The sequence below is a fragment of the Pteropus medius genome, unplaced genomic scaffold, assembly GCF_902729225.1.
Source record: "Pteropus medius unplaced genomic scaffold, Ma_sr-lr_union100, whole genome shotgun sequence".
Taxonomy (NCBI): domain Eukaryota; kingdom Metazoa; phylum Chordata; class Mammalia; order Chiroptera; family Pteropodidae; genus Pteropus; species Pteropus medius.
The window spans coordinates 9,746,588-9,768,742 of record NW_024346062.1 but is presented as its reverse complement, the minus strand read 5'-3'; the positions used below and the strand labels follow the sequence as shown (position 1 = coordinate 9,768,742).

Here is a 22,155-nt window from a genome sequence, read left to right as displayed (position 1 = left end):
ATATTAAAATTTCCTTTTACATCTAAGAATAGAATGATTCGATTCAGTCACAATTTTAAAACTTTAGTATTATTATTCTTTGAAAACCTCAAGGCTTCATCTGTTAGAATTTTATCTTGATTTAAATAAAGTCATAAAAATAAATAAACAAACAAACAAAGTCGTGAGAATTCAGGAAAAAAAGTTTTGTGGGTCAAAGGTGATAACAGCATGCAGCCCAATTATCAATAACAACTCTTTTTAGGAATTCACCAATTCTTATTTCTTCTTTACTTATTTCCTCTCCAGTAACTCGACTAAGATAGTTTTGTAAGATGAGAGCTTGGTGGTGATTTAGGGAAAATATACAAGTAATATTTCTTATCAATATCATCAACCAAGGCAGTTTTACAAGTCATTACGCAGACAGTGCTTTTGGGGTTGTTGCAAGTATCTTGCACTGTCCCATGCCTTCTCCAGTGGTTCTGAACTGACTACATAGCAATGAGAGTAAAATATCTACAATAGGCAAAAATATGGATGAACCTCATACACAAGAGTGAGCAAAAGAAGCCAGACACTCAAGTGTAAACACTGCTCAATTCTATTTACATAAATTAAAAAACAGGAAAAGCTAGTCTTACACTCTTAGAAATGGCAATAGTAGGTGGGGATGGTGAGTTAATAGCTGGAAAAGAGTCAAAAGGGGTTTCTGGAATGCTGCTTCTTGATCTGGGGGCTGATTACATGTGTGCTGAAACATGAATTTAAAGTTTTAAAAAATTCATCTACCTGTACACTTATGTACACTTTTATATAGTTTCTTATCTATAACATATACTATATTTCATTAATAACTTGAAAAATACATATACATTTTCAAATTACAAAAACAATATAAGTTCCTTGCAATAAGCTAAACAGAGAAAAGAAGCACGAGGTCTCAGGTCCCCCAGGCTTTCCCATTCTCTTTCTACTACCATGCTATCGCCAAAGGAATCAATGTTAACAGATATGTATATAACACAATCAAAAGGTGAATTACTTAATGCCACACAGTGCTGTAAGCACAGGTGTTGGGGTTGAAATCTGTAGTGTGTGCATGTTTTTTCTTTTATCCATTTTTTTTTCCCCACTAGGAAAAAAAAAGACAACCAGATATCTAATGTAGGAAGTTCAAAACAAAAATATCCCATTAAGCTATAACCATATAAGTTCTGTTCTACTTTCTTACTAAATAAAAAAACAGAATCAAATCATAGGATACAGGGGCTGGAAGGGAAGTGGTGATTATAATGGAGATAACCAATACTGGTGTATAAACATGCAAATGTGTTTCTCCAGGAAACAGCATAGATCCAGCTTAAAAACAAAGATTATCTCTTCAAAGCACTCCACAGAATTCACCAGTTTACTCCTGATACTATTAACCCCTGTAACTGCTGGCTTTTTATTTCTCTTCCGATTCCTCTTTAAACCTTATCCTCACCACCCTTCATCCCCAGCAAGACTGAGCTAGCAGCAGCTCCCCAGATACAATATGCTGTTTCGAATTTCTACACCTTTGTCCTTTTCTCTATCTAAAAGATCATGTCCCACCCCTCCTACTACAAGAGGAATAAATGTTCCTCCGTAATTTTTTTCCTTTCTTCCTACAGTGTATTGAAGTGATCTGTATTCACGTCTCTCGCCCAGAGCATATTCCAGATACCTCAAGGGCAAAGACTTTACCTGACACTCTTCTGCTATGCACAGCACAGAATTTATGGTCTTGGTAGGCACACAGTTTTATTTAAAGAAATTAAACCGAAACACGGGCAGATTTTTAAATATCTGTTGGCTTTTTTAAGAAATCAAATTTTTTTAAATTCCAAAAGCAGTGTCTTGGGTGTAAAGATAACACTCACCATCAGCAATAGCTTCTCCTTTCAGACTCTTAATTCCTCTGGGCACTGCATTTCCATCAAGGTAGAATTCAATTATACCATCATCCAAGATAATCAAAAAATGGAGCCAAATATTTTCTTCTAAATATTTCATGATTGTTGTCTTGGCAATATATGTAGCATTGGAACCCAAAGTTTTATAATGAAGGGAAAGAGTCACGTGAGATTCATTTGTTTGAATTTTTACCCCATAGTAGATGCTTCCATTACCATCATCCTTTGCTATAACAAATCCATTTGTATTGGCATTGGGCATTACCCAAGCTGAAAATGTAAAGTTGGCAATTGAGTTGTTCCTAGAGGGATGGTATTTCGGATTAACAGTTCCAAATGCATCCTCTAGCCCAGTGAAGTACAAAGCATCTGTTCCACTATGGTGACGTCGCATGTGCGGTTGCAAATACACAGTGCTGGGGAAAATTCCAACCAGCAAAAAATCTATCATTGGAGGCAATCCAGCAGTGAACTCACTGGACAGTATTTCCCAGCCAACACGTACACCACCAAAGACACCCTGCTGCCTCAGCACAGTAAAGTTGGTGATATAAGACATGTCATCTTCTGAGAGAACATCTTCTGCCACCTCTCTCTCTAAGCACTCTGGATCCAAGATAAAAACTCCAAAGGGATCATCATTGAATGGAATCATTACTGTCACCTGGAGGTTGGTTCCTGCTAGTTGGCCCCCAGGGCCTGGGGACCCACCTATAATAAGAAAATTTATAATGAATGAGAAACCAGAATTTGAAGTACTTTCTAGTTTAAGGTGAAAACTAAAGGAATTTGTTTAGCAAACTTCTGGTTAAATAATTACCCATTCATCAGTGAACAGCAGTGTCAGCATATGGTTTATACCACATTTTCAAAGGTATTCTGGCTCGGCATAATTTTATTAATAACCAATCAAGCCTGAAAAGAGGATATTAACTAGAGAGGTTGAATTCCTGTGCTTAAAACTAAAAGTGATGGGACAATTGATTGTTTAAATTATGGCACAAAGACCAAGCTTTAAGTTCCTAACTTCCATTAATGTTTTGTTGGAGATACTATATTGGGGTGGGAAAAAAATCTATTTACAAGTTTGAAGATGGATACAAGTCTCCATCCATAAAATTTAACTGAGCTCGGACCACAAAATGAATGTTAAAAAGAACACTTCTATTAAAAAGGATATTCTGACATTTAAAGTCAGACAATCAAGATTTACTTACTTCTTCACTTGTATTTTCTCTACAGCTCTATTTAAATATAAAATATTAAATTTTAGTGGTAAAAAATAAAAGAAAACACAGCACCTGAAATATTAACAAGCTTTAAAATATAAAACTCATTGAATTCAGGAATTTTATCTGGAAAAGCATGGAGAATTATTGGTTTGGCTCCTTCTCCATCCATAAAGTTAACAGTCCCTGAAGTTTCATAGAATTCTTGTCCAGGTTGCAAAGCAGAATCATTCTGAAACAACTGCCAAGCCACAGAAACACTGCCAAAGTGTCCTCGGTGCCTCAAAATCCTACATAATAAATTAAAGAAAATTAATTTTTATGAAAAATTTATTAGTAGTGAATCTAAATCTAGTGAGAGCTTTCTGTGTCATATCAAAAAACGTACTTTTTCTATTTGCCATCTTTAATATAAACCAGCCAGCCAATCCTTACTGAGCAACCATGAAGAAAAGATAGAATAAAGTAGAACTTTAAATAAATATCAAGAGAAGCAGTCTTAAAAGTCATAGTCTTTAAAATCCAAAGTGAAAGTTAAGCTCTAAGCCCAACTGAAAAAATTTAGGTGAGCATTGGCAAATGTTCTTCAAAAGCAAAAGACAGGTTAAGGTTAGTTTAAGAGAGGAGTTCCAGAAGACCTTGAATATTGAAGACACTCAGTCCTGACAAAGGATGGAAGTTAGGGTAAGGAAGGTGAGGAGAATAAGTCCTGCTTGTCAGCTAAAGTGTTGTTCATTTGTTTTTTTTTAACAAAGGGTAACCAAATAAAAAAAGTTTACGATTCATACTACCGACTATGAAATTATTCAATCTTAACCAATTTTTTCATTTTGAAAGAAATTTTTGCATAAAATTTTATTTTATCCAATTTGAAATTTTTTAAATCTAAACATGCTTACCAAAATGCATTAGTCTTTCCTTCTTCTACTGCTTTGTCTATGGGCTCCAAAGAAAAAATACCATTTGGGTCATCATTAGCGTCAATTATCACTGTCGCTATTCCATGTTGATATACTACTGTATCACCTAAATTAAAAACGGAAAAGTCAAAATAACAAAAAGTAGTTAACTTCCTGTTAAATTAGTATTTTTAAATTAAGAAACAGTTTATAATTAAGTGCAAATTTCAGCAAGAATTTCCTCAGTGGCGGTCATCAAGAGAGATGCCTAAATAAATTTAATGTGACTTGTCTTTGAGGAAATGTTTAATTACAAATTACAAAAGAATTATTTTATTGAAAAACATACTACTTTTCTTCACAACAGGAATATCGCTTCAATAGTTTAATTAGAGATAAACAATATAGCTTTATCTAATTTCAACTTTTTGAGGTAGATTCTTTCATTTCATAAAAAAATAAGGAAAGTTATATCCCCATAACTTAACAATATTCCTGTCCATATTTATTTGAATCACTGGCTTAAGTGTTCTTCTTTTAAGTTTAGATCTCTTACTTTGGGCAACAGAGTTTGATCTGGTCATAAACAGAACAAAGCCATCTTTATGGTGTTGAACTTGATTCCTCTCTACTCCAATTCCTTCCACAGCATGTTTGCACCATTACTGCCAATTCATTAGGTCTCTTCTCATCACTTCCCTGAGGTCGACAGCGCTTCCTCTTTGCTCCAGCTGTTCCATATGTAAGTAAAAGTCCTTCCCATCTTTACTCACCTAACTCTTATCAAGTCTCAGGACCCAGTTCAAGAAACAACTCTTCCAGGAATTCTTCCTTGAATTCCCAAGTTAAGTGCATCTCCACTGTGCCTCTACAGCACTTCACACTTTGTCAATGTATCATAACAAATATCACATTATATTAGTGCACACACAAACATATATATACACACACAAATTTCACTATACATTCCTTGGACAAATGCTTCTTAATCAATTCTATGCTCTGGCAGAGTAGATGCTGAGTAATTGGTACAAAGAAGTTATTTGTAAATGTTAGTTACACTGATACGAATAAAGTTTTCAAAATTAGATGAGGGCAACACCTAAAACTAAAATTATAGAAACAGAAATTATATGTAGAGCAAACTTGCACATAAAAAAAAATTTATGTAAATATACAATTGTATTCAGTCTTATTTGATAATTAGCCAATGGAAAGAGGGGGGAAATACATAAAAATAGGAAGTAAATCACTATATAGAAAATTTGACAACATAAAGTAATAAAATATTATGTCATAAGATCTAACAAAAACAAATAAAAATAATAAAACCAAATTCTGGCAGGGCTCTACTATCATGTGCATTTGTCATACAACATGTCACAGGTGATGCTAAAAACTCATTCAGTTCTTCTTCAGGAAGAACTGGAAATATTTAACAAGGGCTCTAAGGATGGCCAAATCCTTTGATCCAATAACTCAATTTTGAGGCATATACTGTGAACAATAACTATAAGGCATAGACAGCCACTGCCAGCACTAGATCATGTTAGAGATGCTGCCCCTCCATCTCCCCCATCATGGATCCCTCAGGCCCTAGATGTTTTGACACCATAAGAAAGGAGAGAAAAGAAGGAGAGAAAGAACTAAGAAATGGCATAAAAAACACAAATTCTAGAGATTTTTGTTATTTAAGTCTTCATAGCTAAAGTCATTAGAAAAATGGAAAAATACTAAAGACAAATGCAGTGGTAGTATATATACACACATACCTCAGGCCAGGTGTCCAGTCACAGTTTATGTATGCTTGCTCACTCATTCTCTCTCTCATTCTCTCTTAATATCAAAAACATATTTCCCCAATGATACATCTTGAAAAATAAACTCACTTCACCTCTCCTGGCAGTCATTTTCCAGTCTCTTTACAAGAGGCTCATCATGTTTTGATCACTATTGTAATCACAGCAACATTTTGTTCTTGATAACAGTTTAATCTCATTGACATTTTGACACCAAAAATGTTAGGGACATAATAATTTTCACCAGAATTACATCAAATTCATAAATGGAATCAAGAACTTATTTATAGGGTAAGCTCTATTAAGACATTATTTCTTCATCAACTTTCTACATACCTCACAGCAAAACTGTTTTCCACTTTTACTTAACTATTTATTTTTATCTATAGCAATTTTTCATTTAAATTTTAGGATAATGATTGAAATCACCAAAACGTTTTTGGTCTAATAAGACCTGACTAATTTATGATTTTTGCAACTGTGAAATTTCTTTTGTGGCCATTATTCTGCAAGCTCAAATTTTTCCTTACCAGAGACTAGTTTCTACTTTTTACTTTTTTGATGTCCTTAGTTAAGTCATATGAAAAATGAGAAAGAGAGAAAGGGGAATAAGAGAAGAGACAAATGGAGAGAGACAAAGAAGATGAAAGAGAAACACAGCACAAATAAAAATTAAGTGCTCTCTTTCTTTTCCTCCTCTTCTCTGAATATTTCAGTCCAAAAGGCACAGGTAGAGCTCAAGGAGGTCATTGACATTGGGGTGGAGGTTGGGCACCACAGTGACCAGCACAAGGGCTAGAGCTCATGCAAGGTGAGGAGGGCATCTCCACGGGAGAAAAGCTTGCTATTGTGTGGCAGGGTTTAAGTGGAGTGGGAAGGCATCTGCATGGTGGAAGGGGCTTGACTTGAAGCAGGAGAGAATCCTCGTGGGGTAAGAAAGGTAATCTCATTGTGGGAGGAAGGTAAAAGAAGCAATGGGAAAGTGGTTACATACAGGGAGAATTGATCAAATAACTAAATATAAAGAAAGATAATGGGAGCTGTATTTCTCACTATCAGAAAAGGGAGGGACAAATATGGAAGGGGAAAAAACTAGAATAAACATTGATATTGAACAGAAATGGAGATATTGGTATGAACTAATGGTTTTTAATATAAACAGTTGGATATAAAACTAGAGATGTAAAAGTTTGTGTGTATGTATACATAAAAACATACATACATACATACATACATATATTCCCTGTATCTGTACACTAACAGAGCCTAGGAGGATTATAACAATAACAATAAGCACACCTAGTACCCAGATCCTGGTTTCTAAATAACATTCTTCACTAAAAGGAACCAGAGCTTCTTGGAGAAATGGTTGATTTCAGGGTTGTGACAGGAAAAGTATAAGATGAGTTTAGAACATCTTGCTTTGTCAGAAAATAAGAAAATGTTCAAATAATAATTGGGACATGTCAAAACAAAGAAGTCATCCCTAACAGGCTACTACTGGCCAAATCTGGGACAATTTGGCCATCAAAACAAATACTGACTGCAAAATAAATCTTATTGCATTAGATAGAAATCATGGGGGGTAGGGGGGAGAAGAAATCATGAGTCCATAGTGATAAATATATCAATGAAAAAATTGAAAGTTTGATGAGTAACAAGATATTTACATAGTTTTAAAATATCTTTCCCATAAAATATTTACTAATTCCAAGGGGAAAAAAAGTATAGTATAGAAGGCTTGGCTGTCGCCACCTAAAGTGAACATCACAGTAGGGACAAAACAAAATCATGTGGCAACTGAAGGGCTATGATAAGTGCAGAATTACCTTTTATGAAATTCCTACCTACCAAGGATGAAAAACCTGAATCTAATAATGAGGAAACATTAAACAAACCCCAAATAAGGGTCATTCTACTAAATAACTAGCCTATGATCTTCTATATGACAAAGATCATGAAAATCAAGGAAAAACTGAGGAATCAGTCCAGATTGAAGAGATTAAAGAGACATGGCAATTAAATGTAATGCATGATTTAAGAAAGGTTCATTTTGCTAGGAAGGATAACTGGGCCAACTGGAGAAATTTGAATGGGATCTGAGGCAATGATTATATTAGGTTAACTTCCTGATTTTAATGGTTATGCTGTGGTTATATAAGAGAATGTCCTTATTTGTAGGAAAAGCATCATGTCTTCAACTTACTCTCAAACGGTTCAGGGAAAAATAGCTATCTGTACTCCTAAAGAATAAAATAAATATAAAAAGACGTTATAGTCCCTCTAATTTACTAAAGGTGAGGTCAAAACGTTCTCAGGGCCCAAATATTGGGGACGAAAATCCTGCTACAGAAGAAGAAGAGTGAGTCTATCCCTCCCCTTACAAATTATCATTCATCGTGACTAACAGCTCTAGAGAATTATCCAAGAGCCATTTGGGCTCAGACACCTACAGAATGCAGCTTCTCAACCAGTATGCTTAACACCACGCTAGGAGGTAAAGGAGTTACAGAATCCTTGATGGCCTAAGCCCTTGGCTGACTAGACAAGGCTTAGCACAGCTTTGGCTAGAACATTTTTAGTCCTTATATAATTTTCTATGTACGCTATATTGTGAAAAAAAGATTAAAAATAATGCCATAGAGTAGACCAGGTAAATGAAGGTTCAACACATATTCTTCACCACATCCCCCAAGAAACCAATGAAACAATTTTGCTCTTGAACAGTCACAGATGACGGTTAAGTACTATCTGGTACCACTACTGGACAGTGTACTCAATGTCATGTTAATAAAAGCACTGAAACAACAGATATGCTATAAAAATACAGTTTATTTACCTGTTGAATTAAAGAGGCTTATATAAAAGGGCTCATCTGTTTCTGGGATACCATCTTCATTAATGAATACCGATACTCTCTGCTCTCTACTTCCAACTGCAAAAACAAGTGTTTCTCCTTTTTCAATGGGAACAAAGTCTCCCTCTCTTGCGGTAGCCTTCCCATCTATGGTAGCATACTGGACAGTGCAGGCAATATCAACGGATCCATTTCTGAGAACTGTAAAGTCAGCAGTCTCACCTTCCTGAACCCTCACTACACGAGGTTCTGGAAGAGTCATAGAGAAAAGAGGGAACGTGAGCTTTTTTGATTCCAGCTACATATTTTCAGATCACTTTGTTTCTCTCAAAAAAAATGCCCTCCACTCTGTCTTAAAGATTCGGCTCTGGTCCCAACTCCTACATGAGGCCATCTTCTGATTAATTCTAATCAATGGCCTTCCTCCTGCCCTAATTCCTACAAAATCCACTGACTTTAAACACTCAATTTGTCAGTAAATTACACACGATATAAAATCCTCTTCCTACTGCTAATACACCTCATTTCCAAATTAAGACTGAAAGTTCCTTGAGAAAAGGCCCAGATATCTTGTTTTATTTTTGTCACAGCAGTCAGCACAAGGCTGAACACAGGACTAATTAAGTACATGTTAACTGAAGGCAAATACGAATCAGTAAAATTCAAGAGGTTTAAAAGATTCCTGCAACTGTAAGAAGAAAGAATTGGACACCAACTGAGTCTCACAAACAAAACTGAAAGATGTCTCAGGTGCCAAAGACAGTTTTAAAGAAACCATTAGAGTGGCAAAAATGGAGAAAGCTTGATTTCTATGTCCATTCAATATTAGTAATTATAGTAAGTGACCATCCATTAGGTAGAACACCCAGACACTGAACTGGTTACACCGTGTACTGGAAGAGGTTACATGGAAGAGTGTGTTCTTTTTTGCATAAAGCAAAGAAAATATTTTGGAATTTGGGTGGGGAGAGAACAATGCTAACAAAACAGTATCTTTTTTTTTTCCTTCAAAAGATCTTTAAAAATATTTGTTAAAACATCAAAAAAATCAAATAATGGTCAAATTATGATATCATATTCAATCAAGTATCAATTGTGCTTCATCAAAATTATTCAGTTAAGAACGTTGAAAAAAATACATATATATGTTCTGTTTAAGAAAGATATAAACTCGAAATAGCAATACCACCTGCGAAATAAATGGGGTCATCATTTCTTCTAATCCTCAGAGTTGCAGTAGTCTTATTTCCTATTTTAGCTCCTCCAGTGGCATTAAGTAGGGTAATGGTAAATTCTTCCATCTCCTCTGGAATCTTTTGGAAAATGTTACATATGTTTTAAGTCAAGTTATTTATACAAATAATTCCATTTTTTATTCCTAAATTTTTATCTTTAAAAAAAATAGTTCTAGTAATAAAAGCACTAATGTTAACCCTAAATTATTCAAGTAAGACTTTAGACACCCCCCCAATTTCAATGTGCATTCATCCAAACAGCCATTTTATTTTGACTTATTATAAAATTTAATGTAAATATTTTGCCTTATGTAAACTAAAAATAGAAATATTGCAGTCATTGTTTCTTTACAAAAATGGGATATATGTTGTTTTCAAGAAAAAAATGGAACAGGAAAACATATTTAGAGCTGAGTTCATAATAGTAACATAAGTTCAGCCAGCTCTCAAAGGCCACTTACAAACATTACTAAAGTTTCACCCCAGTGTGTCATAAAGACCTCATTCCCATGTCCTAACAAGATGAGATTCCCCACATCTCTGAGCCTAAATAAATCCCCAGGTGGACACTCTTTATTTTTCACTTCATCCCTGTGTTGTGGTCTTCTCTGAATACTAAAACAAAAGTGTGTTGGAATTTTGTCTCTTGAGGGACAAAGGAGACAGGATCCCGTAGCTGTTTGAAGCATAGTTCCCCTAGAAAGGTCCACTCCCACTGAGTTCTTTCTCCTCATTATCAAAACACACGCTGCTGGGTCCATGACCCATCTGGCCCACAGTCCTGACTCTGAGAATGCACCGCAGGGTCCTTGGCAGAGGGCAGGCACCCTGTTGTCAAAGGGCTTAAGCACAAGGCAAGCACTTCACCTCTCCCACAACCGAATCCCTGATATTTGACACCTATGCAGTGTCACTGGCCACTATCAGTTCTAAGAGTTGAAAATGCCTTCAGAAAAAATAAAAATAATAGTACTCTTTTGACTTATAGTCAGACATTATCATACCTGAGTTCTTTATCAATATATTCATAACAAAATGTTTTACCATATATTTAATTATTTAATAAAAAATAATTATTAAGCAACAAGTAGAGAATTATATATGCAACATTTACCTCATCTGGAAGGGAGTAAATGGTGATATTTTTTGAAAATTCTTGATCTCCAAAGAAAATAGTCCCTCGGATGGGAAATACATCCTGTGTAAAGTCTGGACTAACCACCCACAATACACTAACATCACCAAAGTTGCCTCGATTTCTTATTGTACCATAAACAGCTGTGAAATACAAATGGCAGAATATATATGAATATGCATATTAAACAATTTTAAAATGATGAGTAAAGAAATAGCTCAAATAAGCAACAGTAAAAAATAAGACCCCTTTTAAATAAAAGCCAAGTATTTGCTTAGCATAGCCTCCAAAGTACAAATAAAAATACATTAGTCTAGTCCTCCTTCTGTTGGCATACAATTGATAAAATAAATGGACTCAATCTTTTCCATCACAGTTTGGGATTTTAAAAGTCATTCAGTATACAGAACAGACTGGGATTAATTAGGTACACCTATCACAGAGTTCTATAAAGATATTTGCTAAAGGCAGCTAGAGGAAGCTGCGCATTCAAAAACAATTTTCTTACCCAGAAAGACATTGCTCTAAAAATAAACTATTTCTCATTCCAGGCCACTGAAATAGTTCCCTAGCAATAACTCTTAATTTTAAAGGTTTTCCTATTTGATTCGACTCATTCTTGAGTGAATTAATTACACAGCATATGCTTAATTGAAATCAAAATAGAACTGAAGTCATCGTATCATCACAATGCTATGTAAAAAATAAAAATAGCAATCCTAAATGTGATTTTTTTTAAGCACCAATTTCTGCACTACATGTAACTTCTAAGACAGATGGACAACTAAAAATAACTATTTGATAAATAAATTTTTAAATTATTAATTTCCACTTTAGTAAATAATAATAGAATATAAGAAGCAAAATAAATTACCACTATAGGTAAGGTCTCCTTTACTTTCATTTATCGTAACAATTAGATCATCAGAAACAAATTCCATAATCCCATGAGGATCATCATTTTTCAGAATCGTTATATTGACAATGGTAGCACTTCCCAACTTGCTTTCCCGTTCACCATGGCTTCTGAGGACTACCCAATAGTGTTCATCCAACTAAAATGAACATGTCAAATTAGGAAAAATACGAAGTTGAAGTTTTCAGAACAAGTAAAAAAATATATATATTCAAGAATATAAATACAGTCAATATTTCAGAAACACATAACTCACTCAAAGGACAAAAGAGCTGATATCAGTCCTTAAAAAGATTTTTGAACATTCTTCCATCAGTTACGAGAGACACCAGATAAAGTATACGTCATCCAAAAAGGGAAAAGATAAATGATAACACTATTCTAACATAGTTAGAAGACTGAACTTTATCAGTGATGATCTAGTCACTTAAACTAATGAGAATAAATAAAACAAAATGAATTTAAAAGCTACTTATATACTCGTGTGTAAACATAATGGGACTATGCCTGGTCCCATTAATATAAAGCTTAAATTTATTGCCTTTAAAAAAGTAATTTTAAGAAAACTTCTTCAGTTCGAAACCATACCATTAAATGTTCAGTCAATGCAGATTACATGAAATAAAACAACACAGCTAAAAGGAGATGAAAAACTGATCACACACTGAAAGTTTCATATTGTTTGGTATTTCTTTATGTAGGGCAAACATACACCATTCAAATTTGAATGTCTTACTTTGTTTTCTAAGCTTGTTTTTTTTCCTTTTCCAACCACAAGGATTTCTCAATCCATTCTTGCCCACTTCCTTTCCTGTGTCTTTGTCAACATTCAAAATGTTTATACTTATAATAGATACTATCAACTTTCTATAAAAGCACAAAGGAAAAATTAAATCTGGTACCTCTGGTATCCCATCCAATCTTGAGAGCAGGGTGATTACGATCTCTCTTTCCCCAGGTTTAAACTCTAGGACCCCTGTGTTTCCATAGAATTCATTGCTATCCCTAGGCTCTACCTGGTAATGCAGAAACTGCTTAACCAGAGCTCCCTGGGATCTAATGATGTGGAGCTCTACAGATTCGCCTTCCTAAAACAAAAAAAGAAAAGAAAAATCCACAAACGTTCAGATCCCTTAGGATTCTTCTGAAGTTGTGAGTACAAAATAGACTGAAGTTTCTCTCAACTTACTTTTATAATATAAGGTCCTCTTGAAGCAGGAGAAAATTCAAAAATTCCCCCAGGATCATCATTTTCCAAAATAATTAGATCACGGCTAGTATATCCAGATTTCAGCACTTGATTTTCCACATTAACCCTGGAGAAATCAGAGGGGAAAAAGATGCCCACTACCTATAGCTTTACTTCTGAATTTTGCAGGCTTCTAAGGCAGTATTTACAACTTTCAGATAATGAATAAGAAGGTTATTTGGAGGTAAACCTTAAATTGAATTTAAACATATTAAAATCACTTAAGATCAAAACAGTTAACATTTATGAAAGAACTTCTATTTCTGAGTTAATTATACCCTTTACATTTGACTGAAACTAAACACTGTATATGTATAGAATACAAGAATATAGTAACCAAAGGTTCTAAATATAGTTTATTTTTATAAAGTATCAAATTCCAGATTTGTTACCAGTTTTAGAAAAACCTAACTTGTAATGTATTTAGAAAATATATTTAACAAAAATTGTTTTAACTTTACATACACTTGAATTCCTTTAAAAAAAATAAACTCATTACATAAGATCATACTAACTGAATGGAAGTTGGATAACTACATGGACTAAAACAACTTTGATATTAATAGTTGATAGGTGGTCATGGGGATGGGGAGCATGGCGGAGATAATGCAGTTAGCATTAATATGTTGGCTAGGTGGAGGGCCGGGGAGGGAGGAAACAATTGGGGGGATCATTTTATGAACTATATAGATGTCTAACCAATGTACTGTATACTTGAAACTAATTAAAATAAATTAATTATTTTAAAAAACTACTTTGATGAAAAATAAACAAAACTGTGATAGATTTTAGAAATATTTTGTGAACTTTCATATGTTTCTATTCACCTCGATTTTAATCTCACGCATTTTTTCTTTTAAGAAAATGTAGGACGTATAAAAAATGGAACAAAATGGATCTCATATGCATGACACGTTGTAACAATTCCCATACATATCTTCAAAGAACATATTAAAACAAGATTTTTTTTTTTTTTATTTCTGGTTTTTATGTTCAGTGTATAATTAGAGTGATCAAAGGGAATGGGACTACAGGCTCCTAGGGTTTAAAAGCCTGCATGTTCTTTGAGAATTCTTAATCCTGCAAGCTGCTCTAAACCTTTCCAAATGTCACTTTCTATTGAACCAAAAAGTACTCATGATCAGACCTCAAAATCACAATGAAGCCACAATTAATATGTAGAAAGAACAGCTTACTTCCTGTGTAATAAAGAATCTGAATTAACATCGTTCCCTAGCTTTTGGAAACCTGGCAACCAATACCTAGCATATCAGTGGCCACAGAAGGATTAGTCCAAATAAGAGGACAGCTATTTGTTATATTGTTAATGCGGTCATATGATTCTCATAGCAAATTTGCATCAATATTTTTAATAATTAAAAATTCTTGTGTCCACATAAACTAAGAGAAAAGAAAACTGGATCAGAATATAAAATATAAGAATCCACTCTGAGCATTAAACAAATAAATTTATTTTCAGACTTTCTGAAAATATACTATCCTTGTGTAAAAAACAAATTTTTTAAAGGTTCTTTATACAAATGAAAAATGTAGGCAGAAATTGCTTGGATACAAACCAATGAGAGAGATGAGTTTTGATTATGAATTCTCTGTTAAACTACAAGATTCACAAGCAAAGCACAATAATTGCTCCCTATATTATGTGTAAACTATAAGGAAAGTTAAAATTTTAAATAATTTAAAACACATACTCTAATTCTCAAACTTTTTTATCAGATATCTTAAATGCATTCATAATTTAAAACTCTTAGGGAAAAAACCTTCATATACATTCCTCTTATCATTAAAAAATGAAACCACACAAATCATGCACAGGCAGGTGAACAAGCAAAACTTCTCAAGACCTATAGTCATGCAGAATGGCAGCCTTATCCAAAAAAAATAGCTTGCAAAGCGAAATGCTGAATCACCAAAAACCAGGCATTATCTGATACACTTACCCAAAATACACAATAAACCTTTCTGTTTCTACTCTGTCAATACACAAAGAAGCATGGGAGGCAGGGAAAAGAAGACAGAGACACAATTTGCCAAAATCTCAGTAATACTGCTAGAAACTGAGCACAGTAGGATAAAATAAAGCTAAAGAAAGCCTTTTTTTCCCCTCTGCAAGCTAGTTATGTCTACTTTATGGGAACTCTACATACTGGGTTCTTTGCAATTGACAAATGTTAGCAAGAGGTTCGACAGTTCCCACTTAGGAAGATGACCCCATGGCCAGCCAGCATGCAAGACCCATTGAAGACATTCCTTTCTAGGCCTGCTCCAGGGCGCTGGGGCCTGCCAAGCACTGTGCACACTCACAAAACCACAGCAGCTGAGTAAATTTCATTCAACCTGACTTATAATTACTTAGCAGCTTTAATTAAGTTTAAAAAAATAAAATAAAAACATCCATCCTCAGATCTAAAGCCAATGTGCTTTGAAAAAATAAAAAGTATATAAGCAGAGAAATATATACCTTTCATCATCTGCATAGAAATATACTCAAGGAGCCATATCATTATACCTTGAATTATGACAAATATAACTTTTTATCAGGAACTATAAACACTTTCCAGCATAGTACATTTTCAAACAGCATTGAAAAATCCATGTCAAAATATAAAGACTTACTGCTTCATTTTTAAAATCAAATGACACTCTCTATAAATAAGGGGTTATATACTACACACATCAAAAAATTTTTTTCTGAAATAAACTAGAATAATGAAATTGTTGATTTGGGGAAAACCAAACAATAAAATATTTTTAACTGGTACACTATTAAAAGCATTATAAACTTTCAATACCAGGGCAACTTTTATCTATATTTAGTTGAAATACAGAGAATTTGCATTTAAATTTGACAATAAGAGAAAACTATAAACTGCATCACAATAGAGTATTATTTTTGTTGCAATATTATATTGTAACTTATTTTAATCACACTTAAAAGCATTCATTCACTCTTTCACTTTACTTTTGTTAAAAATTTGCAAACTTGAGATGGAAGTTTCAAAAAATATGTTAAAAAATGTTATTTCAAATCATTAATTTTATTCTCATATTTATTTAATTAAATATAAATATATTTTTATATATTAGAATACTCAAATGTAATTTGCTCATTCTCATCCATGCACAACTGAGATAATACAAGTATGCACTAGTTACCAAGAGAATTAAAACATTTTAGTATGAATTGAACTAATATCCTCTTTTGAAAAGAGAAGAACCAATGATTTCTGAAATTCTCTACTCCACGATTTATACTTTGTCATGTACTGTTTTTACTCATAGGAGAGGGAAAAAAAAAACCACTTAAAATTATTTTAATTAATTTCAAAGGTTTACATGATAAGGTTAAATGACTATTTTAATAGAATATGAAATACAGTCACTCTGAACTTGCAGAGGTATAATTTAAATCATTCCTCAAACAGTTCAGAGCAGAAATTCTCATCTAAGCTAACAAAGTTTCTATGGATTACTACATTTTTGGTTTATATTTGCTGTTCATTTTTCCTTAGATTTTTTAAGATTGTGTAATAATTTAATAAGTACTCAAACCTAACTTACAGCAGAAAGCACATAAGTGAAAAAAAATCATAATTTTCAGTTCACATTTCATTATATTTCACTGATTTTTTCATTAGATGAATACCTTTCCTTAAGATTTAATGTAAAATATATATTAAAAGCATAAATCATTTAGATAGTATGTGCTATACTTGTGTTTTGCTTTTTTGTTTGTTTTGTTGATGTTTTGTTTTACTTTTTATATTAAAAAGGAAGTAAGCATAACGTGGTCCTGAAAGAAAAGAAAATGAACAGTGGAAATTCAATAGATGTGTTCCCTACATTCTGTATTTTTCTTTCACATAAAAATAAAAAACAACTACTCATCAGGTTTATGAAATGTGTTTACACAAAACATCTACAAAGAAAAACCTATAAGAGGCTAATAGTAAAACACAGAGTGGACCACGGGTTACATAAAATAATTACTCTTTTAGTCCTGATTAATATAGTACAAACTAATGTCTATTAAATTTATCTGTGAATTTTACTGTTTCTAAAATATGAATTTTGCAAAGCCTGCAAGTCTAACATGTTATTAACTTTAGTATAGAGATTTGTAGTAAATAAGCTTCATTTTGACTTTTTAAAAAATAATTAACATCAATTAAACCCAGTATTTTTTTCATTTTTGGAAAGGATTTTACGAATTACTGAAAAGAAAAATAATCTCTCTGATGGATTATGATATTTTCTTAATATAAATTACTGAGAAATGTTAAGCAAATCCTTATTACTACTGAAAAAATACCCCTTATATTTGTATTAATTTTGACTCTCTGGAAAATAAGCATTATTTAATGTTTAAATTCCATGAAGAGAGAATTTTATCATATGACAATTAAGACTTTTTTACTCACTCAAAAATGATCTAATCTTTTCGGTTGAAAATCAAGCCAGCAGAGAGCTATTTGCTTAACCTAACATTTTTTATTTATTGCTGCCTTTTTTTTAATATAGCAACATATTAGCTATGTAATTTAAGATTTATGTGAAATCTTCCATAAATTCTATATGAAATCTTTCCGCACAGTGAATAGCAGGGTAAAAGTTCATGATGCCATAACATTCAGTCTAACCAGAAGCCACCAACAAACAGAAAAGTCAGAAGACGAGCATAACATTATCTACTTAGTTTTTCTTTTTTACTTCATAAAAATAAAAGAAAACAAAAACAAAATTATTTTAGAGAATTTGAACATATAAATATTACTAAACATTAACTAAATGGGTTATTACCTATCTAGAGAAAGTGTTACCGTCTCATTCATTTCTGGTATGTCATCAGCTTTGACAGTAATGTTGATTGTTATGTCACTTTGCCCAGATAAAAACACAACAGAGCCATTAAAGGGACCTATATCATTCAGGGTCACTGCTTTTGAATTAAAGCCAGAGGGCTTCAAACTCCAATAGACAGTAGCCTGGCCATCAGTTCCATCCCGATGTAAGGGAATGTATACCTTATAAGAAAGAAACAGAACAATTTCTTCTGAAATATATACTCACAAATTATGCTTTTCAGTGACTGTGCTCACGTTATCATATGAATATATATGTATTCTGCATAGAAAAGCAAACCATTAAATGACATTAAAAATACATTTAAACCTCCTCTTTAAGCTTAAATGTAATTTTAGATAGAACTATTTTTTATTAGTTTTTGCTCATCAAATTTATCTACAAAATTGCCTCCACCCAAACATACGCCTAACCAGGGATTTGTCTTCATAAAAAGACTTAAATATTTTAAAAGCCAAAGAGTCATGCAAAACAACAGAACAATTTGGCTAAATTTCCATGAGAGGTTCTCTGAAAAAAAGAATCTAATGTTACAATATAAACAAAAATAAATGTGTGATTAAAACTAGAAAATTATATGTTATGTAAAATTCATCCTAAAGTGACAGGGGACAATATAAGAAAATAATAATAATAAGTAACAATAAGAAATGTTCCTAACCAATACAGTATATGCACTACAAATAAAATCAGATACTAAAATCATGGCTCTGGGTTACCTTGGGCAAATTACCTAACCTCTCTGACTTCAATTTCCACATATGAAGTGAAGTCTGTGGTGAGGATTAGAATACCTCTCCATAGAATAAGCTAAGAAAATGGAGGCTATTATAATAATTTTGAAATGAATTGTATTTGGTAGTTTTATTTAAATGCAATACTATATATACATACATATATATATATTTAAGTGCAATAGTATCCATACATACATATACATATAAAATAAAAGGATACCGTAGATCATGATGAAGTTTTTAGACAAAGAATTAAACGAATACTTAATGATAGATATACAATTCTTTTTAAGCTCCTAAAAAAGGTATCCTCTTTGTTCTTTGCCCTTTAACACAGCCCATCTTGGGGGAAAAAAAAAAAAGGAAGATATTTTCCTCATTAACCATCCTGTTAATTTGGCTAACAAAGGTCAGGGCTGGAGACTAGAGAACAAAGTAAGATTCTTAAGGAAGACAGAAAAAAGTAACAGAGGGCTGGACCCTTAAATCACAGGAGGAAGTGGATGTGGCCCAGGCTGCAGATAGGACAGAGAGAACAAAGGGAAAACTCCCACCTTTCTGCAATTTCTCAGGAGGGAAAAAAATGCAGGTTCAAGGAGCCCAAAACTTTCCTCAAAAGCTAATTTCCCTCAAGAGAAAAATATGAATTGGTAAACTGACAGCTTTATATGATAAACGAATAAAAACAATCCACTCTTTAAGAAAAGCTAAATGCTTTTTAGTTTTTTTTACTTTTTAGAAGGAAATAGTATATTAAGAAAAATATAAAATATCAAAACCATATTGAAAAATGGAGTTTCTCTGCCAATTTACAGAATCAAACATACAAACAAAGGAAGTTGTGTTCACCATATTCCGACATGAGGCTTTGATATCAAAAATAGCTCTACTCGGCAGAAAAGGGTAAAGGGTCAAATATACAGCGATGGAAGGAGAATTGACTTGGGGTGGTGAGCACACAATGCAATATACAGATGATATATTATAGAACTGTACACTTGAAACCTATATAATTTTTAACTAGTCACTCCAATAAAATTAATAATGAAATTTTTTAAAATAAAATAATAATAAAAAGAAAAAAAATATAGCTCTCCTCATTCCTGATCTGAACCCTAAACCAATTTAAATCAAATATAAGTGTGAGAGACTTGGAGAAGGTCTTAAAGACAGACTGTGGCTTAGGGAATGAAAAGGCTGAAGGTCAGAGAGATAAATGGCAGGAAAGTTCAACCAGGGTGGAGAGCAGTAGTGTGATACATGTGAGCACGTTTTTGTATTGTACGTGTATATGCATGTGTGTGTATATATATGCAATAATTTACCCACATATATAATATAAAATGCCTAAGATTAGGCATTCCACAATTTAACCACCATCACCTCTACCACCAAACATGGTCAAGACAGCCACCTGAGTCCTGCCCAAGGCAAGCGTGAAGTGTGCTCAGAAATGAAATGAATCAAAGCTACCTGTGGTACATATGATTTGGCCAATAAAAGAAAAACATTACTTGGCTATCATTCTATCAAATGTCATAGCATTATCCAAAAGCAGCTATATCAAAATATACTATTTTTACTGTGAGCAAATAAAATTCTAATTTTATTTTACTGAAAATGGCAAAAGATGATGGAAATCACACACTCATCAGTTACTTATGTCAAATTATATATTGAAGATTTGCTATAAATGGTGAAACTTTTCATGATCTGTTTACTCTGTATGCTAACTTTACGAAAAATGTCTGTACATTATCTCACATTCATTATGTACCACTGATAAAAAAAAAAAAGAAAGCCTCCTTACCACTTCAGCAGTAGAATCTTCTGGTTCATGCAAAATGATTGGAAGATTGCTAATAAAGCCAATTTCTCCATTTGCAATGTCTGGAGTAACCGCCAAAGAAATATTTCTAATTTTCCCAAATCTAGGACTTATAGGTGGGATTGGGGGAATTATGTTCGCCAACTCCACAGTTTCCAACTATAATGAACAACAAAAAAATTAAAATTGAAAACAACAGAAATTTTAAAATTAAAAAAAAGTCTTACTTGCATGGCACAACAAAGTAAACATGGATAAAGGTCACCAATAAATTAGCATTTTCCTTCATTCTCAATCCTGTTTCAATCTCCTGCCCTGGCTTCTTGAGCTCCTTCTGCTACTCAATTATTATTATCCTCCAGGGTTCTTTCTAAGTCCTTTATACTATAATTTTATACCCTTTCCCTAATAATCTGTGGATCTCTCCTTCAAGTTCTAAAACTTTATAACCAGTTGCCATTAGATTTGACATGTGATACAGATACTTTACAGATAAAATGTCCAAAATAGAAATCACTATCTCTGTTTTATGTCCTCTTACCACTACCGTCACCAGCACTGTCAGCTACTTTTCCTTCATGTTGCCTATACTGGACTACCTTGACCTTAAATCAAATATCACAGAGTAGTCCCCATCTTCTTCCTCTTTTCCACTGACCCACAGCTCCAATCACCCATTCCTCTCCACTGCCAGAGAAAATTCACTATCAGAAGACTATTCAAATTCCAAATGTGACACATCTTTATGTTTAAAGAAATGCAATTTCCCTGTAATTAATGAACATTACCACCAGAGTAATGTTCATGGTGTTCTCCTCATTTAGAATGGCCTCCCTTCATCAACTCACAAGTCCAAAATGTACTGGTCTTAAAGACAGTTAAATTTTCCTCTCTCCCATGAAGATTTCCTCGGATTCTCCAGCCTTCTTTATTCTCTCTCATTCTAGTCTTCTACTGTTACCTTTGCTAAATTTAGACTTAATTATAAGTTTCATATATTGCTTGCTTATCATCATTATGTGTATTCCAAACCTTCTCTTTACAACAGGATTACAGAGCTCTATAGGGTCTGTGTCCTTCTCAGCATTTTCCCAGTACATGACATAAATCTGAAACTGTAGCAGCTACACAATAAATATTTGTTGATTCATCCCTCTAACACAAACTGGGCTCTGTAGGAATCCTGATATATTATAAGCCTTCATCATTTTAATATTCTAACTTGTCAAAATACAATTTATCAATCCTCGCAATGTTTACTTGAGTGTAGGAATAGATGATCATTACAGGACTGCAAAAAGCACAGAGATTTTAAGTTAAAACACAATTTTGAACTTAATGAGACCCTATGGATCTCCCACTCTTTAGAGCCCTCTGTTAGGCTTTGTAATGTGGAAACAATGCCACTAAATAACCACCAGTAGAGACTTGTGATTTAAGTTGATTTTCCACAAGTTGACAGAACTGG

At 33.2% G+C, this 22,155-nt stretch overlaps 1 protein-coding gene across 1 annotated transcript in view; it reads right to left on the bottom strand.

Moving 5' to 3' along the window:
• ADGRV1 (adhesion G protein-coupled receptor V1) overlaps positions 1-22,155 on the bottom strand; it is a 471,657-nt gene that overhangs the window by 405,868 nt on the left and 43,634 nt on the right. The window contains 11 exon segments of the mRNA XM_039875052.1: positions 1,887-2,630; positions 3,221-3,438; positions 4,048-4,174; positions 8,686-8,952; positions 9,893-10,016; positions 11,053-11,216; positions 11,948-12,128; positions 12,892-13,077; positions 13,179-13,305; positions 18,060-18,283; positions 20,670-20,846. Of these exon segments, the coding sequence (XP_039730986.1) occupies positions 1,887-2,630; positions 3,221-3,438; positions 4,048-4,174; positions 8,686-8,952; positions 9,893-10,016; positions 11,053-11,216; positions 11,948-12,128; positions 12,892-13,077; positions 13,179-13,305; positions 18,060-18,283; positions 20,670-20,846 (2,539 nt within the window).